We start from the raw sequence: 25,924 nt of genomic DNA, 5'->3' as shown, positions 1-25,924 counted from the left end.
TTTACGCAGTAGAGCTTTATAACCGAGAAAGTAGAGCTGTGTGTTGTTACGACCTCCCTTACACATTTAGGGGATAAGGGAAATAACGTGAATAATGGAAACTGATCACAAGTGGCTGGTGTGTGTCCTGACTTCCGTGCTTCTGCCTCCCTGTGCTTTCCAGGCCCCAGAGACGAAGACGAGAAGCCTTCCGCTTCCGCCCCCGAGCAGACGGCCGTCCTTCAGGAGGCGGTTAGTCAGGATGTGCCTCCGGAGCCCGCCCTCCCGCCCCCTGCCCAGGACCCCCAGGCGGGACCGGCCGCAGAGCTGGACGCGGCGCGTAGCGAGGCGAACGACGCGGAGGAGGAAGAGGAGGAGGAGGGGGAGGAGGGGGAGCTGGACGAGGAGGAGGAGGAGGAGGAGGCGGCTGGCGTGCCAGGCGAGAGCGCCGTGGGAGAGCCGGAGATGCGGTGTGACGAGAGGCCGGAGGATTTATTAGAAGAGCCACAGACTGTTCCGACGGGCGCTCTTGAAGACTCTCCGGACGTAGCACCTGCTCTCAGAATTCCCAAAGCTAAAGAAGAGGCCAACGGTGACGTGTTTGAGACGTTTCTGTTTCCGTGTCAGCATTGCGAGAGGAAGTTCACGACCAAACAAGGGCTGGAGCGGCACATGCACATCCACATATCCACGGTAAACCACGCCTTCAAGTGCAAGTACTGCGGGAAGGCGTTCGGCACGCAGATCAACCGGCGGCGGCACGAGCGGCGCCACGAGGCGGGGCTGAAGCGCAAGCCCAGCCTGACGCTCCGGCCGCCGGAGGCCCCAGCCGATGGCAAGGCGCCCGGGGACGGCGCCCCTGCGAAGGATGACGCGCAGCCTCCCAGTCTCGGGCAAGACTCTCTGGCCTTGAATTCAGAGAAGGCTTCCCCAGACACAGTCAATTCTTCTGTTGTAGAAGAGAACGGAGAAGTTAAAGAGCTTCATCCGTGCCAATACTGTAAAAAGGTTTTCGGAACCCACACTAACATGAGGCGGCATCAGCGCAGGGTCCACGAGCGGCACCTGATCCCTAAGGGGGTGCGGCGGAAAGGGGGTCTCCTCGAAGAGCAGCGGCCCCCGGCAGAGCAGGCCCCGCCTGCCCAGAGCGTCTACGTACCCAGCACCGAGCCAGAGGAGGAAGGGGAGGCAGACGACGTGTACATCATGGATATTTCTAGCAATATCTCTGAAAATTTGAATTACTATATTGATGGTAAAATTCAGACCAGCTGCAGCACCAGTAACTGTGATGTCATTGAGATGGAATCCGGTTCGGCAGACGTGTACGGCATCAACTGTCTGCTCACCCCAGTTACAGTGGAAATAACTCAAAATATAAAGACCACACAGGTCCCTGTAACGGATGATCTTCCTAAAGAGCCTTCCAGCAGCACAAACAGTGAGTCCAAGAGACGGAGGACTGCCAGTCCCCCTGTGTTGCCCAGAATTAAAGCCGAGGCCGAGTCTGATCCCGTAGCACCTTCGTGTTCCCTGAGCCTGCCTCTCAGCATATCAACCACAGAGGCCGTTTCGTTCCACAAAGAGAAAAATGTGTATTTGTCATCAAAGCTCAAACAACTTCTTCAGACCCAGGATAAACTAACTCCTCCCGCAGGGATTTCAGCCACTGAAATACCTAAATTAGGTCCTGTCTGTGTGTCCACGCCTGCGTCGATGCTCCCTGTGACCTCGAGCAGGTTTAAGAGGCGGACCAGCTCTCCCCCCAGCTCCCCACAGCACAGTCCTGCCCTTCGAGACTTTGGGAAGCCGGGCGATGGGAAAGCCATGTGGACTGAGGCAGTTCTGAGTTCCAAAAAGCCCAAATTAGAAAGTCATAGCAACTCACCAGCATGGAGTTCGTCTGGGAGAGATGAGAGAGAAACTGGGAGTCCTCCAGGCTTTGATGAATATAAAGTATCTAAAGAGTGGGCAGCTAGTTCTACTTTTAGCAACGTATGCAACCAACAGCCACTGGATTTGTCCAGTGGTGTAAAACAGAAGGCCGAGGGTACAGGCAAGGCTCCGGTCCAGTGGGAATCTGTGTTAGATCTCAGTGTGCATAAAAAGCCTAGTAGTGACTCTGAAGGCAAGGAATTCAAAGAAAATCATTTGGTGCAGCCAGCCTGCAGTGCTGTAAAGAAAAAGAAGCCAACCACCTGCATGCTACAGAAGGTCCTTCTCAATGAATACAATGGCGTCGACTTACCTGTAGAAAATGCTCCAGATGTGACCAGGAGCCCCAGTCCTTGTAAACCCCTAGATCCTCAGCCGGACCCTGACCTTGGTCCCGACTCTAGCTTATCGGCTCCTCCTGGCGAGTCTCCTCCTTCGTCACCTGCCCTGCAGACATCTTCCCTTTCTTCCGGGCAGCTGCCTCCCCTCTTGACCCCAACCAATCCCTCTTCCCCCCAGCCCTGTCCTCCTGTGTTAACCGTTGCCACCCCACCCCCTCCGCTGCTTCCTACTGTACCTCTTCCGGCCCCCTCTTCCGGGGCATCCCCTCATCCGTGTCCCTCCCCACTCTCGAATGCCACCGCACAGTCCCCACTTCCAATTCTTTCCCCGACGGTGTCTCCCTCGCCATCTCCCATTCCTTCCGTGGAGCCCCTCACGTCTGCTGCTTCACCGGGGCCTCCGACGCTCTCTTCATCTTCCTCCTCCTCTTCTTCGCCTTCATTCTCTTCTTCATCCTCCTCGTCTTCTCCTTCGCCGCCTCCTCTCTCGGCGGTATCGTCTGTGGTTTCCTCGGGGGATAACCTGGAAGCCTCTCTCCCCATGATATCTTTTAAACAGGAGGAATTAGAGAACGAAGGTCTGAGAGCGAGGGAAGAATCCCAGTCGGCCACTGCGCGGGATATCGTTCAGGAGACATTCAACAAAAATTTTGTCTGCAACGTCTGTGAATCACCTTTTCTTTCCATTAAAGATCTAACCAAACATTTATCCATTCATGCTGAGGAATGGCCCTTCAAATGTGAATTTTGTGTGCAGCTCTTTAAGGCTAAAACTGATTTGTCAGAACATCGCTTTTTGCTTCATGGAGTGGGGAATATCTTTGTGTGTTCGGTTTGTAAAAAAGAATTTGCGTTTTTGTGCAATCTGCAGCAGCACCAGCGAGATCTCCACCCCGATAAGGTGTGCACACACCATGAGTTTGAAAGCGGCACCCTGAGGCCCCAGAACTTCACGGATCCCAGCAAGGCCCACGTAGAGCATAGGCAGAGTTTGCCAGAAGATCCTTTAGAAACGTCTAAAGAAGAAGAAGAGCTGAACGATTCCTCAGAAGAGCTTTACACGACCATAAAAATAATGGCTTCTGGAATAAAGACGAAAGACCCAGACGTTCGGTTGGGTCTCAATCAACATTACCCAAGCTTTAAACCACCTCCGTTTCAGTACCATCACCGCAACCCCCTGGGCATTGGTGTGACGGCCACAAATTTCACTACACACAACATCCCACAGACGTTTACCACCGCCATTCGCTGCACCAAGTGTGGGAAAGGTGTGGACAACATGCCTGAGCTGCACAAACACATCCTGGCATGTGCCTCCGCCAGCGACAAGAAGAGGTATACCCCGAAGAAAAATCCAGTCCCGCTGAAGCAGACTGTGCAGCCCAAAAACGGTGTGGTGGTTTTGGACAACTCTGGGAAGAACGCCTTCCGACGAATGGGACAGCCCAAAAGACTGAACTTTAGTGTTGAGCTCAGCAAAATGTCCTCGAATAAGCTCAAGTTAAATGCGTTGAAGAAAAAGAACCAGCTTGTCCAGAAAGCCATCCTTCAAAAAAACAAATCTGCAAAGCAGAAAGCCGACCTAAAAAACGCGCCTGAGCCGTCCGCGCACATCTGCCCGTACTGCAACAGAGAGTTCACGTACATCGGGAGCCTGAACAAGCACGCCGCCTTCAGCTGTCCCAAGAAACCTCTTTCTCCTTCCAAAAGAAAAGCCTCCCATTCATCCAAGAAAGGAGGACACCCATCACCTGCAAGTAGTGACAGAAACAACAGCAGCAGCCACCGCAGACGGACAGCGGATGCAGAGATCAAAATGCAGAGCATGCAGGCGCCTCTGGGCAAGACCAGAGCTCGCAGCTCGGGCCCTGCACAGGTACCACCGCCCTCCTCATCCTTCAGGTCCAAGCAGAATGTTAAATTTGCGGCTTCGGTTAAGTCCAAAAAACCGAGCTCCTCCTTAAGGAACTTAAGCCCGATCCGAATGGCCAAAATGACTCACAACGAGAGCAAGAAGCCCAGAGCTGCGGCCAAGAATCCTGCAGCTCAGCTCTCGGGCAAGACGTCTCGGAGCCTGCACGTGAGGGCACAGAAAAGCAGAGCTGTCTTACAGAGCAAATCGGCCTTGGCCAGTAAGAAGCGGACAGACAGGTTCAGTGTAAAATCTAGAGAACGAAGTGGGGGGCCAATCACCCGAAGCCTGCAGCTGGCAGCTGCTGCCGACCCGAGTGAGAACAGGAGGGAGGACAGCAGCGGCAAGCAGGAGCTGAAGGACTTCAGGTAAGCGAGGCTCCAGGGCCGGAGGAATTCAGAGCTCCAGAGCGAGGGGGGAGGACAGTTGGAAGAAAACACTGTCCTTGCCCAATGGCTTCTCTTCCTTTTTCCTGCACGATTTTGACATAAGCATTTAAAGGAAATAGCTGTTGCTTAAGATGTAGGCCGGTGTGCAGGAGGGTCAGTGCTTTGGCTCTTGTAGAGACGGATACATACAGCTTTTACTTCAGGCGTAGGACTCACAAAGTGGTACAGTTTCGTTAATAGGGCCAGTTATGAATTGGATTTGAAGCCATGAAAAGCTCCCCAAAGCACCCTACTATGAAAAGGTGAAATTCTCTCCAACTTCCTTTATATCTTGGGTGGTGTTCCAGTGTCACCGGTATTATTTCCTGATCATAGCTTACTTCTTACGTTAAGATGGATCACGGAGTTCATTAAAACCACATTACAATCTGGTTTAATATTTCTGTGACTTAAGTGCAGTTCTAGCAGCTGAGACTGCTTTTTACTAATCATGCTTGCTTTTATTGTGTTTTAATTTTGAAAACTTGCCTCTTGGTTAAAATAAATCAAAACACAGCACCCTGTTCCTTTTAAAATGCCACGTGTCCTGCCACTCGCTCCTGTTCTCAGGCATAGGGTGGTCAACAGCCAGATTCCCACGGGCGGGAGGAGGAGAGAGTGCCTGCTGAGGGGCCAGAGCGTGGTTCTTTCAGGTGCGGCTGGGGACGAAGGGCGGGTCACCCCGCTTGGCAGTGCCTTTGTTTCCCCGGCGTGATGCCAGAGCCCATCTTAGCTCAGCTCTGAGGTGGTCCCACTGTTTATCCTGTGTTCTTCCTATATTGAGAACGGTTCTTAGCGACCGGTGAAAACATAGGGCAGGAGTTAACGTTTGTTCCATCGACTTCTCAGACTTGCTGAGTTAGTTCAAACGCGAGTGGAGCGCACTCTTGGTATTCCTGTGGTTTCCTGAATAATGCCTACAGGTTCATCTCAGGTGAAATTCTTCATCATCAGCTAGGATTTCTGCACAGTATTTTAAAATCCTGTCCTTTCAGAGTGAGCTGCAGGACTCTAGGCTCATGGCTATAACTTCCAGTGTCTCAAAATTCTTTGGTGTTTTAAGCAAACAGAATCACAGTTAACTGGGAGGTGACTGCCGTTTGGAAAGGTCACAAGGGCTCAGAGATGCTGTTATCACTGCACGTTCGATGAGGCAGGGTTCTTGGTGCTGGTGCGCCATAAGTCACGGCTGAAGATGGAGAGAAGAATCATTAGCCAAGGGTTGATTGGAATGATTGACTGGAGGAATAAAGGATCAGGTTTTTTTAAAGCTACTTCATAAAAATACTAAATAACCGGTGATGGTAGACCTTACTGACATAACGTGTCTACGGCGTCTTGGAGCTTAGTTAGTCCTGGTGAAAGTAAACACCTGTTTATCAGCTGTCCAGAGTTCCTGCCTGTAGCAGCTTCACTGTGTACCTCCTTGTACTCAGTCTGTGTTCAGGAAGTTCCACAACAACAGGACGTTCTTGGACTGTCCTTTTCAAGGTTCAAGAACCCAGAACATGCCGTCATTTTCATGGACTGTACTAAGAAACGTTTCCCAGGTGGTTGATGCTTTAGAATGTATATGTGTACTCTCCTTTGTTTCCGATAATATCTGAAAGAATCACTTATTTTGTACTGGATCTCATTTATACAGTTCAAGGGTAAAGTTGATAAGAAAAAATTAACGTACTATAAAGGAAAACTCTCTGAGTAAAGTTCACCCAGGGCTTTTGAAGAACCCTTAAGACTGCAAAGGACTGAAGTGCCTAATAAAATTGTGTCTCTCTTCTTTGCTCCAGTTAGTTTTAATTGTTTTGCTTTGTTTAAAAGTTAACATTGCTGGAATGAAATTTGGCCTCAGAGGAAACAAGGAACAATCAGTTAAGAAGACACGGGTATCATTCTGACTGTAGATGGTAGCAGCAGCTTCCATGACCATAAACTTGGGAAGTATTTTTGGGAATTGCAAAATGAGCGTTCAGGGGGCATCATATTTTGATCATCCGGGCAGAAGAGTGGGCGATTCTTCAGAGAGCTGCGGTCGTCTTAGTACCTTGTAGTGAATTTGGTATAAAGCCGGGATCCTGGGCGCAGGCCTGGGTATGTGATGGTCCATCGGTGTCAGCCCAGGGCTCTTAGTGGAGGCTTCGTCCTTTTCCACGTTTGTCGTACTACACTGGCAAGGAGTCGTTTTAACTAGTCTTCTTCCCTTTTCGGTCTATTTCTATTTGTAAATTTTATTCAGGGGTGATTTCATAGCACAGGTTTGGAAGTTCCCCCTCTCACTCTGGTTTTCAGTGATTTCGCTGTCCTTGCCCCATTGCATGTTCGAGGACTTAGCCCGGACCTGGCAGCACACCCCTTTCCTGTGAGTTTCATCAGAACTGTGACTAAGGGCTAGTCCTCAGCACTCAGACATGTTACATTCAAATGCCAGTTTAGGACTCCACGGATTTTCAAGTGTACACTTGCAGTCAGCCGAGAGAACGACCTGCCTTCCATTCTACACCGAGAGCTCAGCAGAATTTGCCGTTTGGTCATTTCCTGTAGCACAAGCCATTGTGCCAATCCGGGCGTGAAAAAGGCGTGTGCTCCAAATCCTTTTCTTAGGACAAAGCCGCAGAGACCACCGACTAGATTCTCCTGTTAACAGCTCTTAATCCAGCGGGTCGGGTTGGAGCCCACCTGTGGCTTGTCGGTGGGACTGCATTTAGAGCTGGTGCTGAGGGCTCATTTCCACGGAGTGTAAGACAGAAAGATAAGGAAAGAGGTACATTTTCTACTCCCTTCTTACCCATCTTTGATCTTTGTAAATCCCAAGGCATTTTTTACATTCTTCAGTGCTGCTTTTAGAGCAGCTTTTCTCGTTGTTGTTGTTGTTTAATACTGTGTGCCCATTGCAGCCAGTTAAGGACACGTAAATAAGTGATGGAGAAGCAGAACGAAATTCCAGACCAAGCTTTTCCATTTACCGGGAAATAGGCTAAAAAAACAAAACGGTGCTGATTTCTCCCATACCATCTCCGCCACATCACTCCAAGGAGACTGTCTGTGTCCCTCCCAGCGTGTCTCTTTTGCGTGGGACACCCACGTTCCCACACACCTTCTGAGTCATCCTGTTGCTGTCTTAACATTTGTCCCGTGGTCTTCCCACCTTTTCTTTAGCGTGGTCAGTTCATATAAGGTTGTGTTATGTTGTCATTTATCTTCAGTTTTCTTATTTTCTAGGAACTTCCAGTAGGCAAGCCCCCCCAAACAAAACAAACCTTAATTGACTAAGTAAAGATAATGCATGCTCAACTTAGGATAAGCACTACGGCAAAGGATACGAAATCTACCAAGCTTGCAAGACCAGTTGAAGCTGACTCAGAAACCCTAACACACAGCTGATTTGCCAGCGGGCTTCTTGTTGCCCTGGTTAGAGTCAGGCATCCGCTTCTTCGCTGGCGCCCAACACACGTGCTGGGCTCACAGGTGATTGAGATGCACAGAGGAGGGCGCTATAGCACGGGCTAGCTGACCTGGCTCCTCGTCACGGGACTGGTAACTCAGACCTGAGCGTGGCCCTGGCTTTTGGCACAGAGCAGAGAAGGGAATGAGTTGAACCTAATCTTGCAAAGCAAGTTCTCTGTTTTATCAGTAGTTTGTTGTAGATTTCAGGGATGATGGATTCTGATGCACTCGTTTTATAATGTTTTGGTCACACCAGCTCCTGATGCCTTTCAGAGGCATTTAGCTTCTTTCTCAGCCTGTTTTTTTGTTGTTGTTGTTGTTGTTGCTTGTTTGTTGTTTTTTATCACAAGCCGATTGCCAGCATAATGGAGAGGAAACCAGATTGGATATGGACTCTTTTTTATGCCTCTTCCAGTGTCATGTTTATATATCCAAATGGACATTATCCTCTCAGATTATTATCTGGCACTAATTTATAACTGTTGTATTATCAGAGACGGTAGCAATATATCAGTGCCCAGGATACATCACAGGCCTGTATAGATGTATGTCTACACCTAAGTGTAAATGAATTCACTTATCAGGTTTTACGCATCAGTCTCTAATAGAGATTTAAAAAACCCAACGAATTGGCCTATTTCTGAGTATACAAGTATCATTTCTCCATGCATTATTATATGCCTTCCCTCTAATGAATGACGGAGTTGGTGGAAAATGGCTAAGTTTTATTCGTGTTGTTTTTTTTTGTTGTTGTTGTTCTCAACTTTAAAAGTAATCTACCTCTTAAAATTTGTAGTTAATACTTGTTTGGTGAATTTGTGCCACTTTAACCCTTTCACTATCATTCCCATTTTGTTACATTTCTGTTATGGGGACTTTATGTTGAAATACTGTATAAAGCATTTGTAGCAGTTTAAAAATAAAATATTTAAAATTATTTAAATTGTTTTGGACGCTTCAATTGTATTATATGTGATTTACATTTTACATTTTGTTTGAGTTGTTAATCTGGAGAGTGTTCTTGTATTGAAGTTTGCTGTTAGTAATTTTATTGTTTCTTGTTGGAGAGTGATATAAAAGACTATTCTAATGAAAACATTAAAATTTACAAATTGACATACAAAAGGGGTTGTCCGTTGATTTTAACCAACGTAGCCTTGAGAGAGAGAGAGAGAGAGAGAGAGAGAGAGAGAGAGGTTAATTATAGACAGACAAGTTAAGAGTGGTGTTTGCTATTTTTCCCCTTCCAGCATGACATAAATCATTTGAGCTTGTCAGATGTACAGAAAGTTTTCTTATGCTGTTGCTAGCAAGCACTTACTGATGGGGGAATTCAAATGATGCATTTTATATCATTGTAACCAATAAAAAACTTTCTAAAAGCTGTGGAAGGACTGTATTTTGTACATCATTGGGAGCAGTTAAGGGGGAAAATGAAGGTGCACGTGGGAGGGGTGCTCACAGGCTGCATCTCTAAAGTGCAGTTGTCGAGCCCCACGGCCGACCTCTTCCCACTTGTTTCTGTTTGGCATTGATTGAATATTTGTGAATTCACATCATTTCCATACCACCTAGAGAGTAGACGTGCAATTGGACGGTGGTGCTAAGAAGCGCGTGGAGAACTTTCTTTGGTAAGAGTGAAATAATTTCCTGTATGGGGTGTCAGTTTCCTCTGTGCTTGCGAACAGTTCGCTCTAGTCTGGAGGTTTTTATATTTATGGATCCCCCGAAGAATGAAACAAAGAAGTTGTAACATTTGTATTAGGTTGATATGGAATTGCTGTTTGTTTGTTTGTTTGTGTTTTTAAAGATTAAAAATGGCTGAAACAAGCAGTTTCATAAAAGTCCTACATGGGAACACTTGTCCTCATTTTTTTCCTCCGCCTGTGTCCTTCCTGCTCAGGGAACGGTGGTGAAGCTGAAGGTGCGGTCAGCCTCCCTCTGTGAGATGTTCGCACTCGTGGCTTACGGATTCCTACCTTAGGAAACCCCAGAAGGGTTGTGGGCAGGTGTATGGGAGGAAGAGGCGGAGGTACGGAGCGGCTTTCAGCGTTAGCTGTGTCAACGTTCTAGAAACCGAGCGCTGAGCACGTACAGCACCCGGCGAGGAGCCGGACGCTGTGAGCTGGAAAGGGCGCTGCTCTGGGAACAGGGACACCTGTCCCTCCAGGGCTCTAACAAGCCCCTCCTCCGTCCCTGCCTCGGTGGCTTAGCCTCGGGCAGGTATTTTGCCTCAACGTTGTTAGTTCCTGGTCTGCCCAAAGTGGCGAGTGGACAAGGTGGTCCCGCGTTTTCCTTCTAGCCGGAAGCCTTCTTCCCAGGCTGTGGACGCCGGCACTTCCTCGGGTCTGAAAGAGCAGGGTGAGGTCTGTTGTGTCACCCATTCTTACAGCAGGGCCTGGATGTGGCAGCACCCGCGTGCTCAGCTGAGGGGTCCCCAAGCAGGTGGTCAGCTCCCTCGACAAGAATGAGCTGCCCCAGTTTGGTTGCTCTACTCGTCGTGGAGTTAAACAGTTTGAAACGTTTAAAAAGCTGATAACCAAAGCCTTGTGTCCCTGCAGCTACTAGTTTGAAAGATCTGTCAGTGTCTCTAGGCTGGCTAGTTTAATTTGGATTCTACAGGTACTTTCTAGCACAATGTTGCACAAAATCACATTACTTTATCGAGCACCTACTGGGGTAATTAGGTTACTACCTTCGTGGACCAAAATCCCAGGCTTTGTGAAGCTTATATTTGCGTGGTGCCTTTTTTGCGTTTTTAAACGCTTCATATCCAAAACCTCTCTCACTTTGTCACGGTTCTCCCAAGTCTGGGTGGTCAAGAAGATGCTTCTACCTTAATATTTGAGGGCAGATATCTAGATAACTGCTGACTTTTAATGCTTACGTTAAAGCGACTCTTCTAAAATTATATCTAAATGCATTCGATATTTTATTTCCGTCGATTTTGATTTGATATCAGGCCTCACTTTGAATCGCTTGGCTTATATCCTTTACACGTGGGTGAGGAAAAGGGTATAACTCGGATATAAAGGCCACGTTTAAAGTAGTCCAAAAACCAGGCCGATGGTTAAGGAAAACGGTGTGCCATTTCTGTCATTTTTTTGGACACCTACAGTATCCCCACGCCCACCCCAGGTAATTTCATTGCACACTGAAGAACTTCAGAATTGAATGTGGGATAAATCGTAACGAATGCGTGTAGCTCTTAATTGCTGAAGTACTTGAGTGTTCTCATTTGAGCCTCAAGTGCCTCGACATTTACAGTCACCCTGCTGTAGCATTAAAAGAAAGAAAAAGATCCAGATTGGCGGGAAGGATGACATCCATATTACCACTGAAATTCTTTGCAGACTAAAATATCAAAGAAAAAAAAAAAGTTGAGAGGAACAAAACTTGAGGTTCGAGTGGGTGTGATGTAGGGAAAACGTGGAGCTGCTCGTTGGCCGATCCCTTCAGTCAGATGCCTGGAGTCCTGTTTGGTACCGGCCAAGGGCCCGCCTGGATCCCCGCTCCACCCGGCCCAGGCCACACCGGGCCCTTCGGTTCTCCCACTGCCCTCCCTCGTGCTGCTTCCTCTCCAAGAGGTGTTGAAACGATCTGTTAAGCTCTGGGGTGAACCTGACATAGCCATCGGGTGCTTTCTGTGTGCGAGGTACTGTACAAAGCGTTTTTCAAACTTGACGACAACCCCCTGAGGCTGGTATCATTTACAGATGGGGAAACAGACCCGGGGGGAGATGAGTTTTGTTCAGAGGTCACACAGTTCTCGAGTGGAAGGCTGGGATTTGAACGGCCTCCAAGCTGTACCATCCTATCGATCATTTTTGTAGTTTCTTTTTTGAAAGCTTCATTTCCTCTCGATGTAGGATACAGGCCTTGATATCTTCTCTAGTGAGGGCTTTCCCGGCATTGATGAACAAGTAGAATCATCCCTTCTCGGTAAGGCTCCTTCCTGGTGCAGCAGGACTGTTGATTATTAGTATGGAGCTGCCTGGGCTGGGAACATTCACATCTAGTTCACTCTTCTAACCGTGGGACATGCTTCTACCTCCATCATAGACCTTTCAGGTTCAGCTGGCTTTGTAGATCAGTCTGATCAGTCAACAAAACTCGGTTTCATAGAAATCAAGCACATGATGATAATATGCTTTGATTCTGGAAGTGTTGGTCACCAGGAGTATCCTCAGATGTGACTTAAGAACCTTGACCTGTTGGGCCAAAACCAAAGTCTGTCAGGGCCTGCCCTGCCACCTGAGCACGTAGTCCGTTGTGTGCAGAATGGAAGGTTAAGTTTCTGCCCAAGGTTGTTACTTTTGAAGTATAGGATTAGAGCCCGGAGGGTGCGTGTAGGTTTTATTTACTTTCTGGATGAAGAATAAGAATTGGAAAAACCATCGTGATGCCGCGTTAAATTATTAGCCGTTGCAAAAGTTACATTCAGTCGTGAGCCATTAAAAGGGGCTTGGATACACTTATTAGAGTAAACTTGCCGAACCATCGGGGTGATAGGATTTGTATGAGCTTCTGTTTTCTGCCTCCCTTGGACCAGCTGGATTCCTTTTCCCCTGTCTCTTATAGAAAGCGAGCTGAAATTCAGGTGGGTGGTTCAGAGAACATAAGCCTTTAATGGAAGAAGTTTGTGCCTAAGTGTGCCTTCCCGTGTCCAGCTTATAATCCACAGCAGGAAGCCAGACAACGGACAGTTTTGAAAATTCCTTGAAAGGCGCTCCCCGAGTTACTCAGTGGGGTGTTACTTCAGTCATGACAGAAAGCTACAGGCAGATTTTAAAGTATTGGTTTATGTCCTGAATCAGAACGTATTTAAGCTGAGAACATTTCCATATCAGTGTTTAGATAGGAGCCTACTGCATAATACGGAGTTCTGCTTCGATAACTGCAGAGTCTTAGCATGAAATCTAGATATAGATTTTAAGTAGAAAACATTTTTTAAAAGACCTACAATTTGTTTCACAGGTAAGTTAATAATAGAAGGGGATTTAGGCCTTAGGATACAATTGTGGCAGTTTTAATTTTTTAAGTTAAAGTAGAATTTCAATTTAAAATTGCATTTGTTTTAGTATTTAATACTTGCCAAAAATACAACATTTTAATACTCTCTATTGGAATGAAGTTATTTAAAACTCATATGGATTTAATTTTCCTTGCAGTAACATTCTCTTCTCACTTGCTTTTTATAATCACGTCCAATCCTTGCCAACCCCAGCTCGAGTTTAGGCACATTTTCAGATGGCTTCTATTTTCAAGCTATTATTGGACCTGTGAATTCAGGCACATTCTCCTGTAGTGATTCAGTCGGTCAGCCATTCAGAAAACATCTTTAATGATCAGTCTGGATCATGAAGGTGTTGGTCTGTAGGCCTGATGGACTCTGTCCTGTGTACGAGGGTGTTCAGAGGACCTTGGGGTGTATGTAGCTGGCCACCACGGAGGAGCTGAGGGTGCTCCTGGCTGTTCCTACCCGCTGGGCACTAACTCTTCGGAAGCTCTCCCACCACTTGAGGGAGAGCAGTTGTCCCCATGTACAGACAAATTGACCGAGTCTGAGAGAGGCCACGGCACCTGCATTATGTCCCACAGCTGTAAATAGGGACCCCAAACCCTGCCATCTGACTCCAGACCCACGGTCTTTGCTGCCATGTGAAACAGCCTAATTCACCGTGCCCTTGGGTTTGACGTAGTTACTGTGTCCCCCAAGTGATCAGTGCTGATGTCATCACCCACAACGGGGTTTTGCTGTAGAGAGGTTGGGTAGCATACTGGGAATAAACACTGGCCTTGAACTCGTAGCCACCTGAGTTTTGTTTTGTTTTGTTTTTTCTTTTTTGGCGGTACGCGGGCCTCTCACTGTTGCGGCTTCTCCTGTTGCGGAGCACAGGCTCCGGCCGCGCAGGCCCAGCAGCCGTGGCTCATGGGCCCAGCCGCTCCGCAGCACGTGGGATCTTCCCGGACCGGGGAACGAACCCGCGTCCCCTGCATTGGCAAGCGGACTCTCAACCACTGCGCCACCAGGGAAGCCTGCCAGCTGAGTTTTAATTCCCTGGGTTCCGTTTGTCACTGAGGTGGGGCACGCTGCTGGCTGAGCCCCAGGTTTCTGGTTATGTGAGCGGTCAGGCTAGAGGAGGTCTCGTGTGTTCCCAGTGAGGACTCAGGAGCTGATGACTGTGGTGGCGGTGGTGGTGGTGACGATCAGTGACCACTGTCTAGTGACTGGGGCTCGAGTCTCACAGCGATAGCGCCGGGGAGGCCCTGCTGAGGAAACCGACAGGGTGTGGTAACCGTGCCCGGTGGAAAGAGCCAGAGCATGGACGGTGATGATCGCTGAGGAACTTCTGGAAGAGGCTGCAGAAGAAACTGCTCATGTGTTCAAAGGCCCAGAGGAAAAAAATAAGATTCCTTCATGGGAAATGACAAACCTCAGTTTACGTTAGTTTCAGAGAATGGTGGTTACTGTCTTTGGGGAGAATAGAGCTCTTTTCAGAATTTTAGAAACACTCCCAAAGGCTTCCAGGATGGTCTTAGCCCTCCGTCTGGGCCCAGGCAAAGTGAATGAGCCTGGGGCACCTGAGGGTGCCTGGCCTCCCGGGAGCCCCTCAGGGTTTTGCTGTGACTTCAGGCACTGATTGGCCCTCCCCCCGGAGCCGCTGAGCGCCTGTCTGTCCCGACCGTCCGATCTGAAGGGCTGACGTTGGTGCCTCTGCATCTCCTCACTCTGCTCTCCTGTTCTTGGAGGGACTCCACGCATCCGTACGTTCTGTTCTCGACTTGTTAGGGAGGTTTATTAAATGTCCCCCCTCCTAGAATGAAAGTTCTCCCTGGGCAGGAACTTCGTTTTGTTCCCTGCTGCATTTCCAGCATCTCCCACGGTGCCTGCCACGTAGTAGCCGCTCAATAAATGACTTGCTGAATAAAATATTTGAATCCTGGCTTTACCACTTACTAGCTTTGTAATGTGGGGCAAGTTACTTAACCTTTCTGAGCCACGGCTTTCCTTTCTGTAAATGACAATAACAATCTATCTGACCAGGAAGGACGGTTGTGAAGACTGCAGATATGCCTGTCCTAGTATGTGCTGCTGTTACTATTGAGAGGCGTCCCCTTGAGTCTCAGTGTGAATCTGATTGAGTTACGTCTGCTGCTCAGAGCTGACTTTTGCCACGTATGAGATTTCGTGTTCACACAGATCACAGCAGCCGGAACCTTCCTTCATCATCTCTTGCCTCCGCCCAGAGAGGAGGAGCTCGAGCATCCCCAAGTCCTGGTTCTACTGCCAGTGACCCCGGGGCCCTTTGCTGTATTTCAGCCAGGCCTGTGCTGTTCATATGCCGACCATAGCGCTCCCTTTCTCCCATCAGATGAGAATGAGCCATAAAACAGGAAATCATTTTTCAAATCACAAGAAAAAGAGATGATTGATTCTTATTCTGCCGTCTTTCCATATAACTTTATTCCTCTTGGTTTTGAATTTCAAAGTCAAAATATAAATTTTTAAAGCTAGGTTCAGAAGAAGATAACTTCCTTAGCTCTATGAAACCATGACCACTTAAACAAGGGACCCTGGTTCATTGAAATAATAATATAAGAATGGTCACTGATGTTTTAAAACTCTTACTAGCCACTGTTTTCAGGGCTTTACGCATACTGCCCCATTTAATCATTGCAACAGCCCTATGAAATAAAATACTTTTATGTTCTCCCATTTTACAGATGGGGAAAGTGCAGCACAGAAGTTAAAGAATTTGCTTGAGGTCATAGCTAGTAAAAGGGGAGCCCGGAAATGAGTCCAGCAGTCTGGCTCCATTTCTGAATTGGGAGTCTCTACTGCCCCTCACCCACAGATCTGGGAGTGAGTTCATGCCTGGTTCACCACCTTTAAGAAGCGGGGAGATGTGGCCTGTTAGTACGTAGTTGCCCGGGGAAGCACCAGCTAGTCCGAAGGAATCAAAATGTATGCTGGAGGTGAACACAGGTCTTGGTCCTTCCTGGTCGAGTCCAGTTTGTAAGTTCTTGGGGGACCACACGGAGTGGTTTCAGCCAGGCCAGTGTGCTCACGTACCAGCTTTGTTAGGAAGGGAACAGATCCAGGAACTGACTCATCCAGAGCATTAAACCTTGTTCCCTGGTGTGAACTTTTTTGTTCTTTTTTTTTTTCCTGTTTTCATAGCAGTCTTTCCAAGCCATGGTTGGCAAGTCGGTTTCCATGTGTGCAAGGGGAGCAGCTGCCTGAGGGTTCTGTGAGCTGGATTCCCAGGCGGGGTCCCCTTCGGGGATACAGGCCGGGCCGAGTGCCCGGTGTCCGCCTTGGACTCAGGAAGGGCAATGGCTCTGTTGCACAGGCGTTTGCTGTCTGAGGTCTAACGTATCTGCTACTTCCGTTGCTTTAAAAAAGTACACGGGACATAATTTCACCTTTCCTGGAAGGCTCAAGGTGATCGTCAATTCATACTTTGTTGTGGCGAAGTGACACCCTCGGAGTTCAGACATACGGGATCCAGAAGCTTGAGATGTGGCTTAAGTATTTTTGGAGAAGGATGTACTTCTCACCATCTCCTTTTCCATCTATTATTTATGCATACTGTCTGTACTCCCTGGCAGCCTTCTGATAGGCTTCTGATAATTGTCTGTGAGCTAGGAAGCCAGGGAGGGGTCCTATTGAAGTGATACATAAGTAAAGAAACGCTAGGGCCTGAGAGCACCCAGGGACCTCCCTTGTAAGCAAAGTGCACCGCAGAGAGGGGCGAGTTCAGTGTAACACACATGTATAGACTGCTCGCTTTTAAGCTCCCAAAGCAAATGTTCTACATGTGGAGAGAATAAAAGGAAAGTTTGGGTGATGATGCACACAGTTACTTCCTCAGCAAAGGTTTGTTGCCCGGGGAAGCACCTTAATTCTGGAACAGAATAGTCTGCCTCGCTTTCCCCGACACCTCTGTCCTGTAATCTGTATTTGGGATAAATATTTTACTTGGTGCTAGGTGCTCAATAGTGGTTAAATCTGTAAGGATACGCCTGGAGGTTGGTTCCATCCCAGTACTTGCCTCCCAGGCTGCGGGACCTGTTCATGGATTGGATTTTCCTCTTTCATTCACATGTCCTCCAGAAGTTTTTTAGAATTTCTCTTACAGCCAATGCGTAGCTTATAGGTGTTTTATCCTTCTATCTTCTTCCTTCACGTTTAGGCTCCTTTGAATGAATTTTACGAGTGAGTCTGGTGAGAAGAAGTCTATGTCAACTTTGCCTTCATGCCGGAGCCAACGCTTTTGATGCACCTAAATAAACTGGTGTCAGATACTATAATTGACATGTAGACTCCGATACGTTTTTATGTCCTTAAAACTAAAAAATTACAGATACAGCCCTTTGGTGCCAGCCAGCAGCAGGTGTTGTATTAAGGTGATGTCCTGAATCATGTTGGACAGGTGCTTAGAGGGGAGAGTAGTTTGCTGGTCTAGTAGGTATTGTTAATTTCAGGCTGAGGAAGTACATTTCCTGTCTGTGTTCCCAGGTGTGTGAAGGGACCCTAGTTTGGATCCCCTCACCAGGATGTTAGTGGACCACCTGCATCAAAAAACCACCTGGGAGCCTTCTTAAGAATTTCAGACCTACTAAACCATCCCCTCTGGGAGTGGGTCTTTGAAATCTTCATTTTTTATTAGCTTCTCCAATGTGTCTTACCCAGACTTCAGAGTTCCCTTATGGTTCTTATAAAGGGGGGAGGAAAATGACATGGTGTCACCACATACCATCATTTTTATTTGCTTCCGGTCTTCATTTTGAATTGTTTTCCTTTGCTTATGAACAATCTCTTTCATACATTCATAACATTTTTCAATTCTCAATACACTTCGCTTGTATATAAACACGCTGTGACAGATGAGCCAGGGTCGCTCAAGAGTTTGGGTCACTTCTGAGTGTCAGAGCCAAGGTGGACTTGCGGATTCCCTGCCTTGTCCATTGTTGCTCTTTGTGTATCTTTTTGAGGGGAATATAGGACCTTAGGTCATTCACTAGGACAGGCGTGGTTATCGCACAGTGCCCTGTTGGTGTACGTTCACTCTACCCTGGCACCTACTGCAGCACCCAGCACACAGTAGGTACTTAGTATCTGTGGAATAAAAAGAAAGGAAGAAACCTCCAGGAATAATGGAGCCAAAGCCACCACTCCACTTCCGTGACCTCTGATCTGATCCCACCTTATGACTTTAGGGCTTAAAATGTGTATTTGGGGAGCAATTAACTGTTAGCAGCTGAATAGAGAGCATCACTTGGATAAGTAAATGATCAATTAAAATCAGGTTGAAAGAAAACACTCAGTTATTTGGTGGATAGTGAGTTACAATTGGTCTTAAAGGGTTGCTGCCTGGGGGCACGGTCCTCAAGGTTAAGAATGTGTAGTGAAAGCCCGTCAATAAACCGACAGAGACCAGAAGGGAATTGTGCGCTACAGCTCGTTAACCAAAGGTATTGGTGAAATTATATCTCCGCACCTCCCGCCCCCTGCCCCGGTCTACACCGGTGCACACACAGCCTGTCTGCGATTATAACCGAGCATCCTGAACTTCGTGAGGTAGGACAATCCAAATACTCCTTCACATTTTTAAATCCTTTCCCCCAGTTTTTGGCTCTGAAAATAGAGTCATCCTCCCTCCGTCTCTAGCTTTACTTCCTGACATCTACTAAGGAGTCCTCTCTCGTAGAGCCTCCCAAATACATGGCCGTGGATGGCTTCCCTTCCGTGTTTTCTTATTTTTGCTCAGAATGAGGAACGCCTCCCTCTTAGAGCCTAAACGCTGATTGATTTCACGATGCCACACGCACTTGACTGGGCTGTGCCGAACAAGGCTGTTGCCCAAACTGGACTCATGGCGCATCTCACTCACCTGGGCGGTTTTCTCCATCACGCCCAGGAGTCAGAGCTGCTGCGTAATGGGATCCAGCCGACGGAGTCAAAGGGCCGCATGCAAGCATTTGACGAAGGAAACACAGAGGTCTCCCACTTACACATTCACCCGACCATCAAGTCCGCGTGTTCACCATGGCCTAAGGAGTAATTGGCGTGAGAGCATTTTGCAGAGGACAGGGCCTGGGAGGGTGGGGTGGTACCAGAAATCTTTCTGAACTGTTGTTAGAATACCAACTGTGGATAAAATGAAATACAGTCGAGGTTCAGTTGATTTTCGTTTAACCAACCTGCCGTGTTCATGGATGCCCCTCTCCCCCAGTGACACAGGGAATACCCGTGCCCTTTGGTGCCCTGCAGTAACGTTAAATGCAGCCAAAAGTCAGTTGTATTTGTTCCCAAACCTGTTTATGACACTATTTTAATAACGTTTAATAACCCTATTAGCGTAACCATGTTTATACTAAACATAATAACAAATATGCCAGTATTTATTATTGTACGTGTATGAGTTAATTAAATATCCAAACTGATGAAATGTGAGCAGAGTTGTTTATGAAAAACAAGTTGAATGCGTAGAAAGGCTCATAGTAATTTGCTTAAAAACTGCTGTCCAGTTAGGTGGGGGTGAGAAACAATGAAAAATTTACCTAAAGACATAGAAACATTTTGCATTTACATCGCTCTTAAAAATGTCTTAAGTTCTTGCCCCACTTGAAACAATAAGTGGGAAACAATAACTAGATGATGCATTCTGGGTGTGATGTAGTCAAGAAAGACTGTCGATCTTGACCCTTCCTCCATTCATTTATTCATCCATACACTCAACGCGGGACCAGCGCCTGCTGTCATGTGCCAGGCACTGTACCGGGAGGACGTAGCAGTGAGCAAAACCGACACAATTCCCCGCCCTCATGGGACTCACGTCCTAGTGGGGGGAGACTGACAGTGAACAAGCAAGTAACTCTATAGAATGTCAGATGGTGAACGCTGTGGAGAGAAGTAACACAGGGAAGGGGGAGTAGAGACTACGAACGTGAAAATGGGGGCTACCATGTAAACGTAGCCTGACTGTAAAGGGACTATATATATATATATATAGAGAGAGAGAGAGAGAGAGAGAGAGATGGGGGTGGTGGGGGAGGGAGAGGGGAAAGCAACCCTGTGGACACAGGGGATGAAAACACTTAGAGGGAATGTCAAGTGCAAAGGTCCTGAGGTGGACGCATCCGTGGTGTGCTCAGGGGAGCCAGGCCGGGGAGAGGACTAGGAGATGAGGTCGGGGAGGTAACAAGGGGCCAGTTTATATTGGCTCTTGCAGCCCTTGGGAAGACTTTGCTTTTATCCTGAGTGAGTGCGATTCATTGCAGGGTTTTGAGGGGCGGAATAATATGGTATGACTTGGCCTTTTAAAAGACTCACTCTGGCTGATGTGTTAAGAGTAGGCTGAACGGGCCCAAGAATAGAAATACAGACTAGGAGGTGAACACAGTAACCCAGGTGAGAAATGATGGTAGTTGGACTGGAGTGTAGCAGTGGGGTTGGTGAGTAGCAGTGGAATTCTGGGTGTCTTTTGAGGGTAGAGCCGCAAGATTTGCTGAGGATTGGATGAAAGAGAGAAATCAAGGATGGTGACATGTTTCTGCCTCCTCACCCAGATGGATGGAGTTGCCATTCAGTGATGAGGTGATGGAGCCAGTTTGTGGGGTGCGTGTGTGCTGGAAACTCAGTTTGGGGGTGTGTGAAATTTGAGCTGCCATTAGACACTCGTGGGGAGGGCAGTTGAATACACAGGTTTGAGTTTCAGAAGAAGGGACCCAGGTGGAAATGTAAACGTGGGAGTCCTCAGGGTGCACATGACACTGAAAACCATGAGGTGGCCTCCCCAAGGGAGTGAGTACAGCTAAAGGGAAGCAGCCCAAGAACTGAGGCTGGGGGAGCTCCAGTGTGAGAGGCTGGAGAGATTCAGAAGAGCCTTGGCAGTGTCCTGGGCTGAGGTGTGAATGGCTCAGCTGTGACATCGGATGGAGGGGACCTTCGTGGGCTGAAGGCTCCTCCCCTGGACTTGAGTAGGCCCTCTGTGCTTTGCACTTCTAAGTAGCTTTCCTCTTCACCATCATAGAATGTTCTGGGGCCTGCAGCACTGCCGGAAATGGCCCCTTTGACTTATCCAGGTGGACACACCACAATCATCCCCGACTTTGCTTCCACTCCTCCAGGTGGTGGGCTGTTTCCACCTGAAAAACCATCTGCAGCAAGCCAAGGAGACCCCATGAAAATGCAAGGCTGGTCCTCAGCTGTTCACAAACTTTCAGACCAGCTTCCTGTAACAAGTAAGAGACCCCATGTAACCAGACCTGTTGTTCACGATTCAGAAAAAGGCCTGAGGAAGACTTGATGAACTCTTACCCCAGTCCTGTTCCCATTTACAAACTCCCCAAATCCCCTTGTGTATAACTTGCCTTGAGACTCAGGCACAACAAAGAGGGCGGGAGAGATTTGGGGGTGAGGGTAGGTGGTAACAATGCCCTCTCCATCCCCGAGGAGTGGCCTTCAGAGACAGAAATGACCCCTTCTAGAAATCCTGTCTCGTCTCTTTCTGGGGTTAAAGTAAGTTACACGTTCTGTGCTTTCTTTTCCTTCCCGTCCCTCCCACCCCCAAATGAAGTAAAGCAAAGGACAACATGGTAAAGTGAAGCCAATCCCAAAATGTGTTTCATGTGTTCCACAGAACACGAACACACACACACACACACACACACACACACACACACACTGTTTACACTGTGTTTCTGCGGTCAAGTCCCTTGTTCTGAGCTCTGGTAGCCTGTTTTTCTTCCTTCCTGCTAATCACACTTTGTAATTCTGTATTTATTTATGTATTACGCAAGTAACTACCTTCCCCTTCTAGAACACACGCCCCAATGTTCTAGAGACCATATCTGTTTGCTTTACAGCTCTATCCCCAGTGCCTAGCACGGGGTCAGGTGTATAACAGGTGCTTGATGGATCAGTACTGATAATCACGGGAATGCCTGGTGTTGTTTAGCATGTGGACCAGAAGGCTGACTCACCTTAATAGGCCGGAGGACCCCTCTCCCTGTCGGCACATGACGCCACATGTACGTGTGCAGAGTTGGAAATCTGGCTCTCAAAGAGAATGCTAAATCAGATTCAGGACACATTGCTTCATACGGCTGATCTTAGAACTTTTCTGTCCAAAAAGACTAAATTAAAAAAACAAAAACTTCTGGGTGCTTAACGGGCACCCCCTGAGGCTCAGCAGAGCCCACGCCATCCCCTTGCGGAATTGTCATTGTGCCTTCAGAGGTCACGTCTGCTCGGCACTCCACTGTGCCCCACGGTACCTGGCACAGAGCAGTCGGTCAGTACACAGTTATCAGATAAATGGGGTAAATGACAGCCTGTGTCCTCTTCTTGGGAATTTACACCGCCTGTGGGCACATGAAACTCTCAGAAATCCTGCAGAGACATGTCTCACTGCACGAGCCCGTGCTCTGGAGTAAATCAATGGCTCTGGCTTCCATCCTCCTTCTGCTGCTTGCCAGCTGTGTGTTGTTGCGCAAGCCGCCGAACCTCTCTGTGCCTTTGTTGCTCATGTGTCAACTGCAGCAGTACCCATCTCATAGAGGTCTTGTGGGGACTCCATTTGTTATTCCGGGTCAGGCGGTGGGCACCGTGCTCCACATGTAGTCAGCACGAAAACCCTAGCTGCTGTGATGTGCACGGTAGTGAGGACGACCCATGCAACATCTGGGCAAACCTTCCACCAAACCTGGCTTGGGAAGTGCTGGTAACAAGGAAGGAAAATGAGGAGGGGTTTCATTCCACGTCTGCCACCGCCTGGCTGTGAGTCAGTGGGTTCCCCAGGAGTGTCTGGCTGGGCGGTGGTGTCTGTCCCCCCGCAGGGAGGGAGCCTGTTTGAGAGGCCTCTGCAAGTGAGCGGTTTCCAAACCTAAAGGACTGCAAGATCCTGGTGAGGCCCGAGCAGCCCAGGGTGGAATCAGGCGACCCGGGTCCAAGTCATTTAGCATGTACAGGCCGCCTCTGTCTCCCGCTCTGTAAAAAAAAAAAAGGGTGAACTGTCCCAGCCATGACCACCTGACAACCTGTTTGAGGTCAGCTGGGATTCAGGGTGAGGGCTTTGGCGATCTCGGGGCAGGGGTGGGGAGAAGGGGCAGGGGCAGCCTCTGTATCCACCCCCCTGCACCCTCGAGGACGAGGCCTCCAGGCCCACAGCCCACGGCGCCCCTGCCCTTTGGTCAGCCTTGTCACCCGCTGACTCACATCTGGTTCAGGCACATAGCAAGTGTGTCTTTCGTGTAGCTGTGCCAGCCCTGCGTCCGGGATGCCCTGCCAGCCAGGCACGCCCAGGCCTCCCAGGACAGACTGGTCTAGACGCCTTGGGTAGCAAAGAGCCCCCTGAGCTCCCACAAGGCTTTCCACCAAGGCAGCCACCTCTTCTCGCTGGCATCCTTGGAGGGGCACCAGACATCAAGTTCTAGAAATCCTGTGATCAGGGCGGATGCCTCCTAGGGCTTCTGAGACTCTCAGTCCCAGCAGCTCCAAACCGTGCAAGGGTTTGTCCCTGGAGCTTAACTTCTTTGGCCTAAGGCAACTTTAAAAGATGGAGTGTTCGTAATAATTAAATCTTAGTGTCCTTATAGAATTTTGTCATTTAAAAGAGTTTCCCGTCTGGACTTCGTGCGAGATCCATCAGTCCCTTTCTGTCCCAAGTTGGAATCTGTTTTCTATGCATCCATCGATCTTGTCACGCTTGTATTTGTTTCTGTTTTCTTTTTGGCTTCCCCCCTGTTCTTAGAAGTTTCCTTTTGAAGAAAGCAGACCATTTCGGCTCAGTTGGAGGGAAAGAGAAGGGCCAGCATCTGGGTTACAGCCAAGTGGTTCCCAGGGAGAAGAGCAGTGAGAGGCAGAGACACAGCCAGGGGCGGAGCTGGGTCTGCCCGAGGGGGTCACCCCTCCCTCCAGCCAGGACTCCTCACCCCCAGTTGGTACCTCACAGGCTGTGACTTCTCCTGCAGGTGTGACGTCCTCCAGACGTGACCCACTGCACCAAGTGGAGCGGGGAGGGTCTGTTGGGGACCCTGGTTTGAGTGGGGCCTTGGTGGTGAGAGTAACCTTCCGGGAAGCTGCTGCCTTGGATGATTTGGTCTTGGAGAGACACAGCCGGGCACAGTTGGGCTTGGGCTGCATTGGGAGCCCAGCTCCTGGTTTGCCACTTATTGTTCAGGGAACCTTCTCTGAGCACCTGCTGGTGCCAGGCCTGGTGGCAGGTGGGCAGGTGGGTGAGAAGTGAATAGAGTCACCCTGTGCTCTCCAGGGTCGAGTCCCCAGTGAGAGGCAGGCAGGTGGAGGCAGGGACAGCTGGAAGTGCCCTCGCCTGGGCCATGCTGAGAAGGGCACCTGCCTCCCAGGGTTGCTTTTACCCAAGTCCATGGGGGCCCCTCACTGCACTTCCTCTCCATCATCAGTGTCCCCCAGAAAGCAGTGCGACCAGGCATGTCCCCCCCACCCCACTCCTTCCCAAGAACAACTTGCTGTGTGACCTTGAGCAGGTGACCACCTCGCTCTGGTTCGTTGTCCTCGTCTGAGAGTGAGGGGCTGCTTGCTTGGCCTCTGGGGTCCCCGGCCCCTCGCTTGTCCTGACAGGGCTGGAAGCAGCCCCGGCTGGGATCTCCCTGCTGGGAAACTTCCTTTGGCCAAGGTCATCGCGGGCCAGGCCAGCCTTCCTGTTGACCGGCTTGTGTCACGAGCTGTCACATGCTTGGTGTTTGGAGTTCAAGCCAAACAGGTTTGGGGGACTCATGAAGACCTAAGAACCTGGCGTAAAAGCCCCAGGAGGAAGGTATGTGATTGGTCTTTTGGATGCACAGAGGCCAACCAGGAGCCTCCCTCAGGGCTGATGAGAGGGAAGGAAACTCTCTGCGGAGCAGACTTCAGCTCTGGGGTCAGATCCCTGTGCATCCTGCCTTCCTTTCTTCCTTTCCCTCTTTCCTTTCTATTCACGCCTCTCTGTGACCTAAAAGGAGTTACTTCACCTCCCTGTGCAACTGTCCCCTCAGCCATAAGAGGGCACAGTAAGCCATCTCACGTGGTTAAGCGAACATTAAATGGAAAAACCACCTAAGCTACCAGGGCCCGCGATGCCGACCCTTCATGCGTTAGCTGAGGGGCCACAGCGACTGCCCAGGCCAGTGATTTCGAACCTCTGCCCCTCCCTCAAGGATCACTTTCATTTCCCTCCCCTCAGCCCACACATTGCCAAGGCTTTCCCTATAAAACTTCACTAGGCACGGACGGGGTCCTGCCCCAGACTTCAGAACCAGGCCGCCACCCAGCACGCTGCCTGCACCTGACTCTGCTGCAGGTTTCTCCCAGCCCCACGCTCCCCCAATTTCAGTGCACAGGTGCCTCTCCAGGGATCTTGTTAAAATGCAGACTCTGACCCAGGAGGTCAGGTGGGGGCTGAGTAGCTGTATTGCTAACAAGCCCCCAGGGACTGCCGATGCTGGTCCGCAGACCACACTTTGAGGAGATGGATCCAGACCAGTGGCTCTCAAAGTTGGCTTTTAAAATTTCCAATGCCTGGACTCCAGACCAGCTAAATCAGAACCTGTAGGGCTGAGGAGTGGAGCAGCCACAGGGATTGTTTTCATGTCTCGAGGCGATTCCAGTGAGCATTAGGGTTTGAGACCCCCTGCCAGGGCTCCTCTGAGCTGATGTGGTTCCACCGAGAACTGCTTCCTGGCTTCGTGGGTGGCTTGTGTGACTGTTCTGTGGGCACACGCTCACCCCATTAGGCTTTCTGGAATATTGAAAAGAGCTTTTTGATCCCCATCACTACAGGGACTGTGTCTGGGAGGGGGCCCAGGCTTTGGTGTCAGGTGGTCTTGGATTCAGATCTTGGCCGCATCCTGTT

The 25,924-nt window shown here is 49.0% G+C and overlaps 1 protein-coding gene across 2 annotated transcripts in view; it reads left to right on the top strand.

Annotated features, from left to right (window-relative positions):
* The window catches only part of PRDM2 (PR/SET domain 2), a 107,406-nt gene that overhangs the window by 66,455 nt on the left and 15,027 nt on the right, over positions 1–25,924 (top strand). The window contains exons 6-7 of one of the 2 annotated variants that reach the window (XM_081256029.1): positions 164–4,538; positions 17,243–17,734. In XM_081256029.1, coding sequence (XP_081112155.1) covers positions 164–4,538; positions 17,243–17,252 — 4,385 coding nt within the window. In that variant the 3' untranslated portion in view covers positions 17,253–17,734. Of the gene's footprint in view, positions 1–163; positions 4,539–17,242; positions 17,735–25,924 lie in introns of those variants that run through there. The other variant, XM_081256028.1, reaches the window with a different exon arrangement.

Source organism: Mesoplodon bidens (genome assembly GCF_964165515.1).
Source record: "Mesoplodon bidens genome assembly, chromosome: 2".
Classification (NCBI taxonomy): domain Eukaryota; kingdom Metazoa; phylum Chordata; class Mammalia; order Artiodactyla; family Ziphiidae; genus Mesoplodon; species Mesoplodon bidens.
Note: the sequence above shows the minus strand (reverse complement) of the source record. Positions and strands in the feature narration are given on the sequence as shown.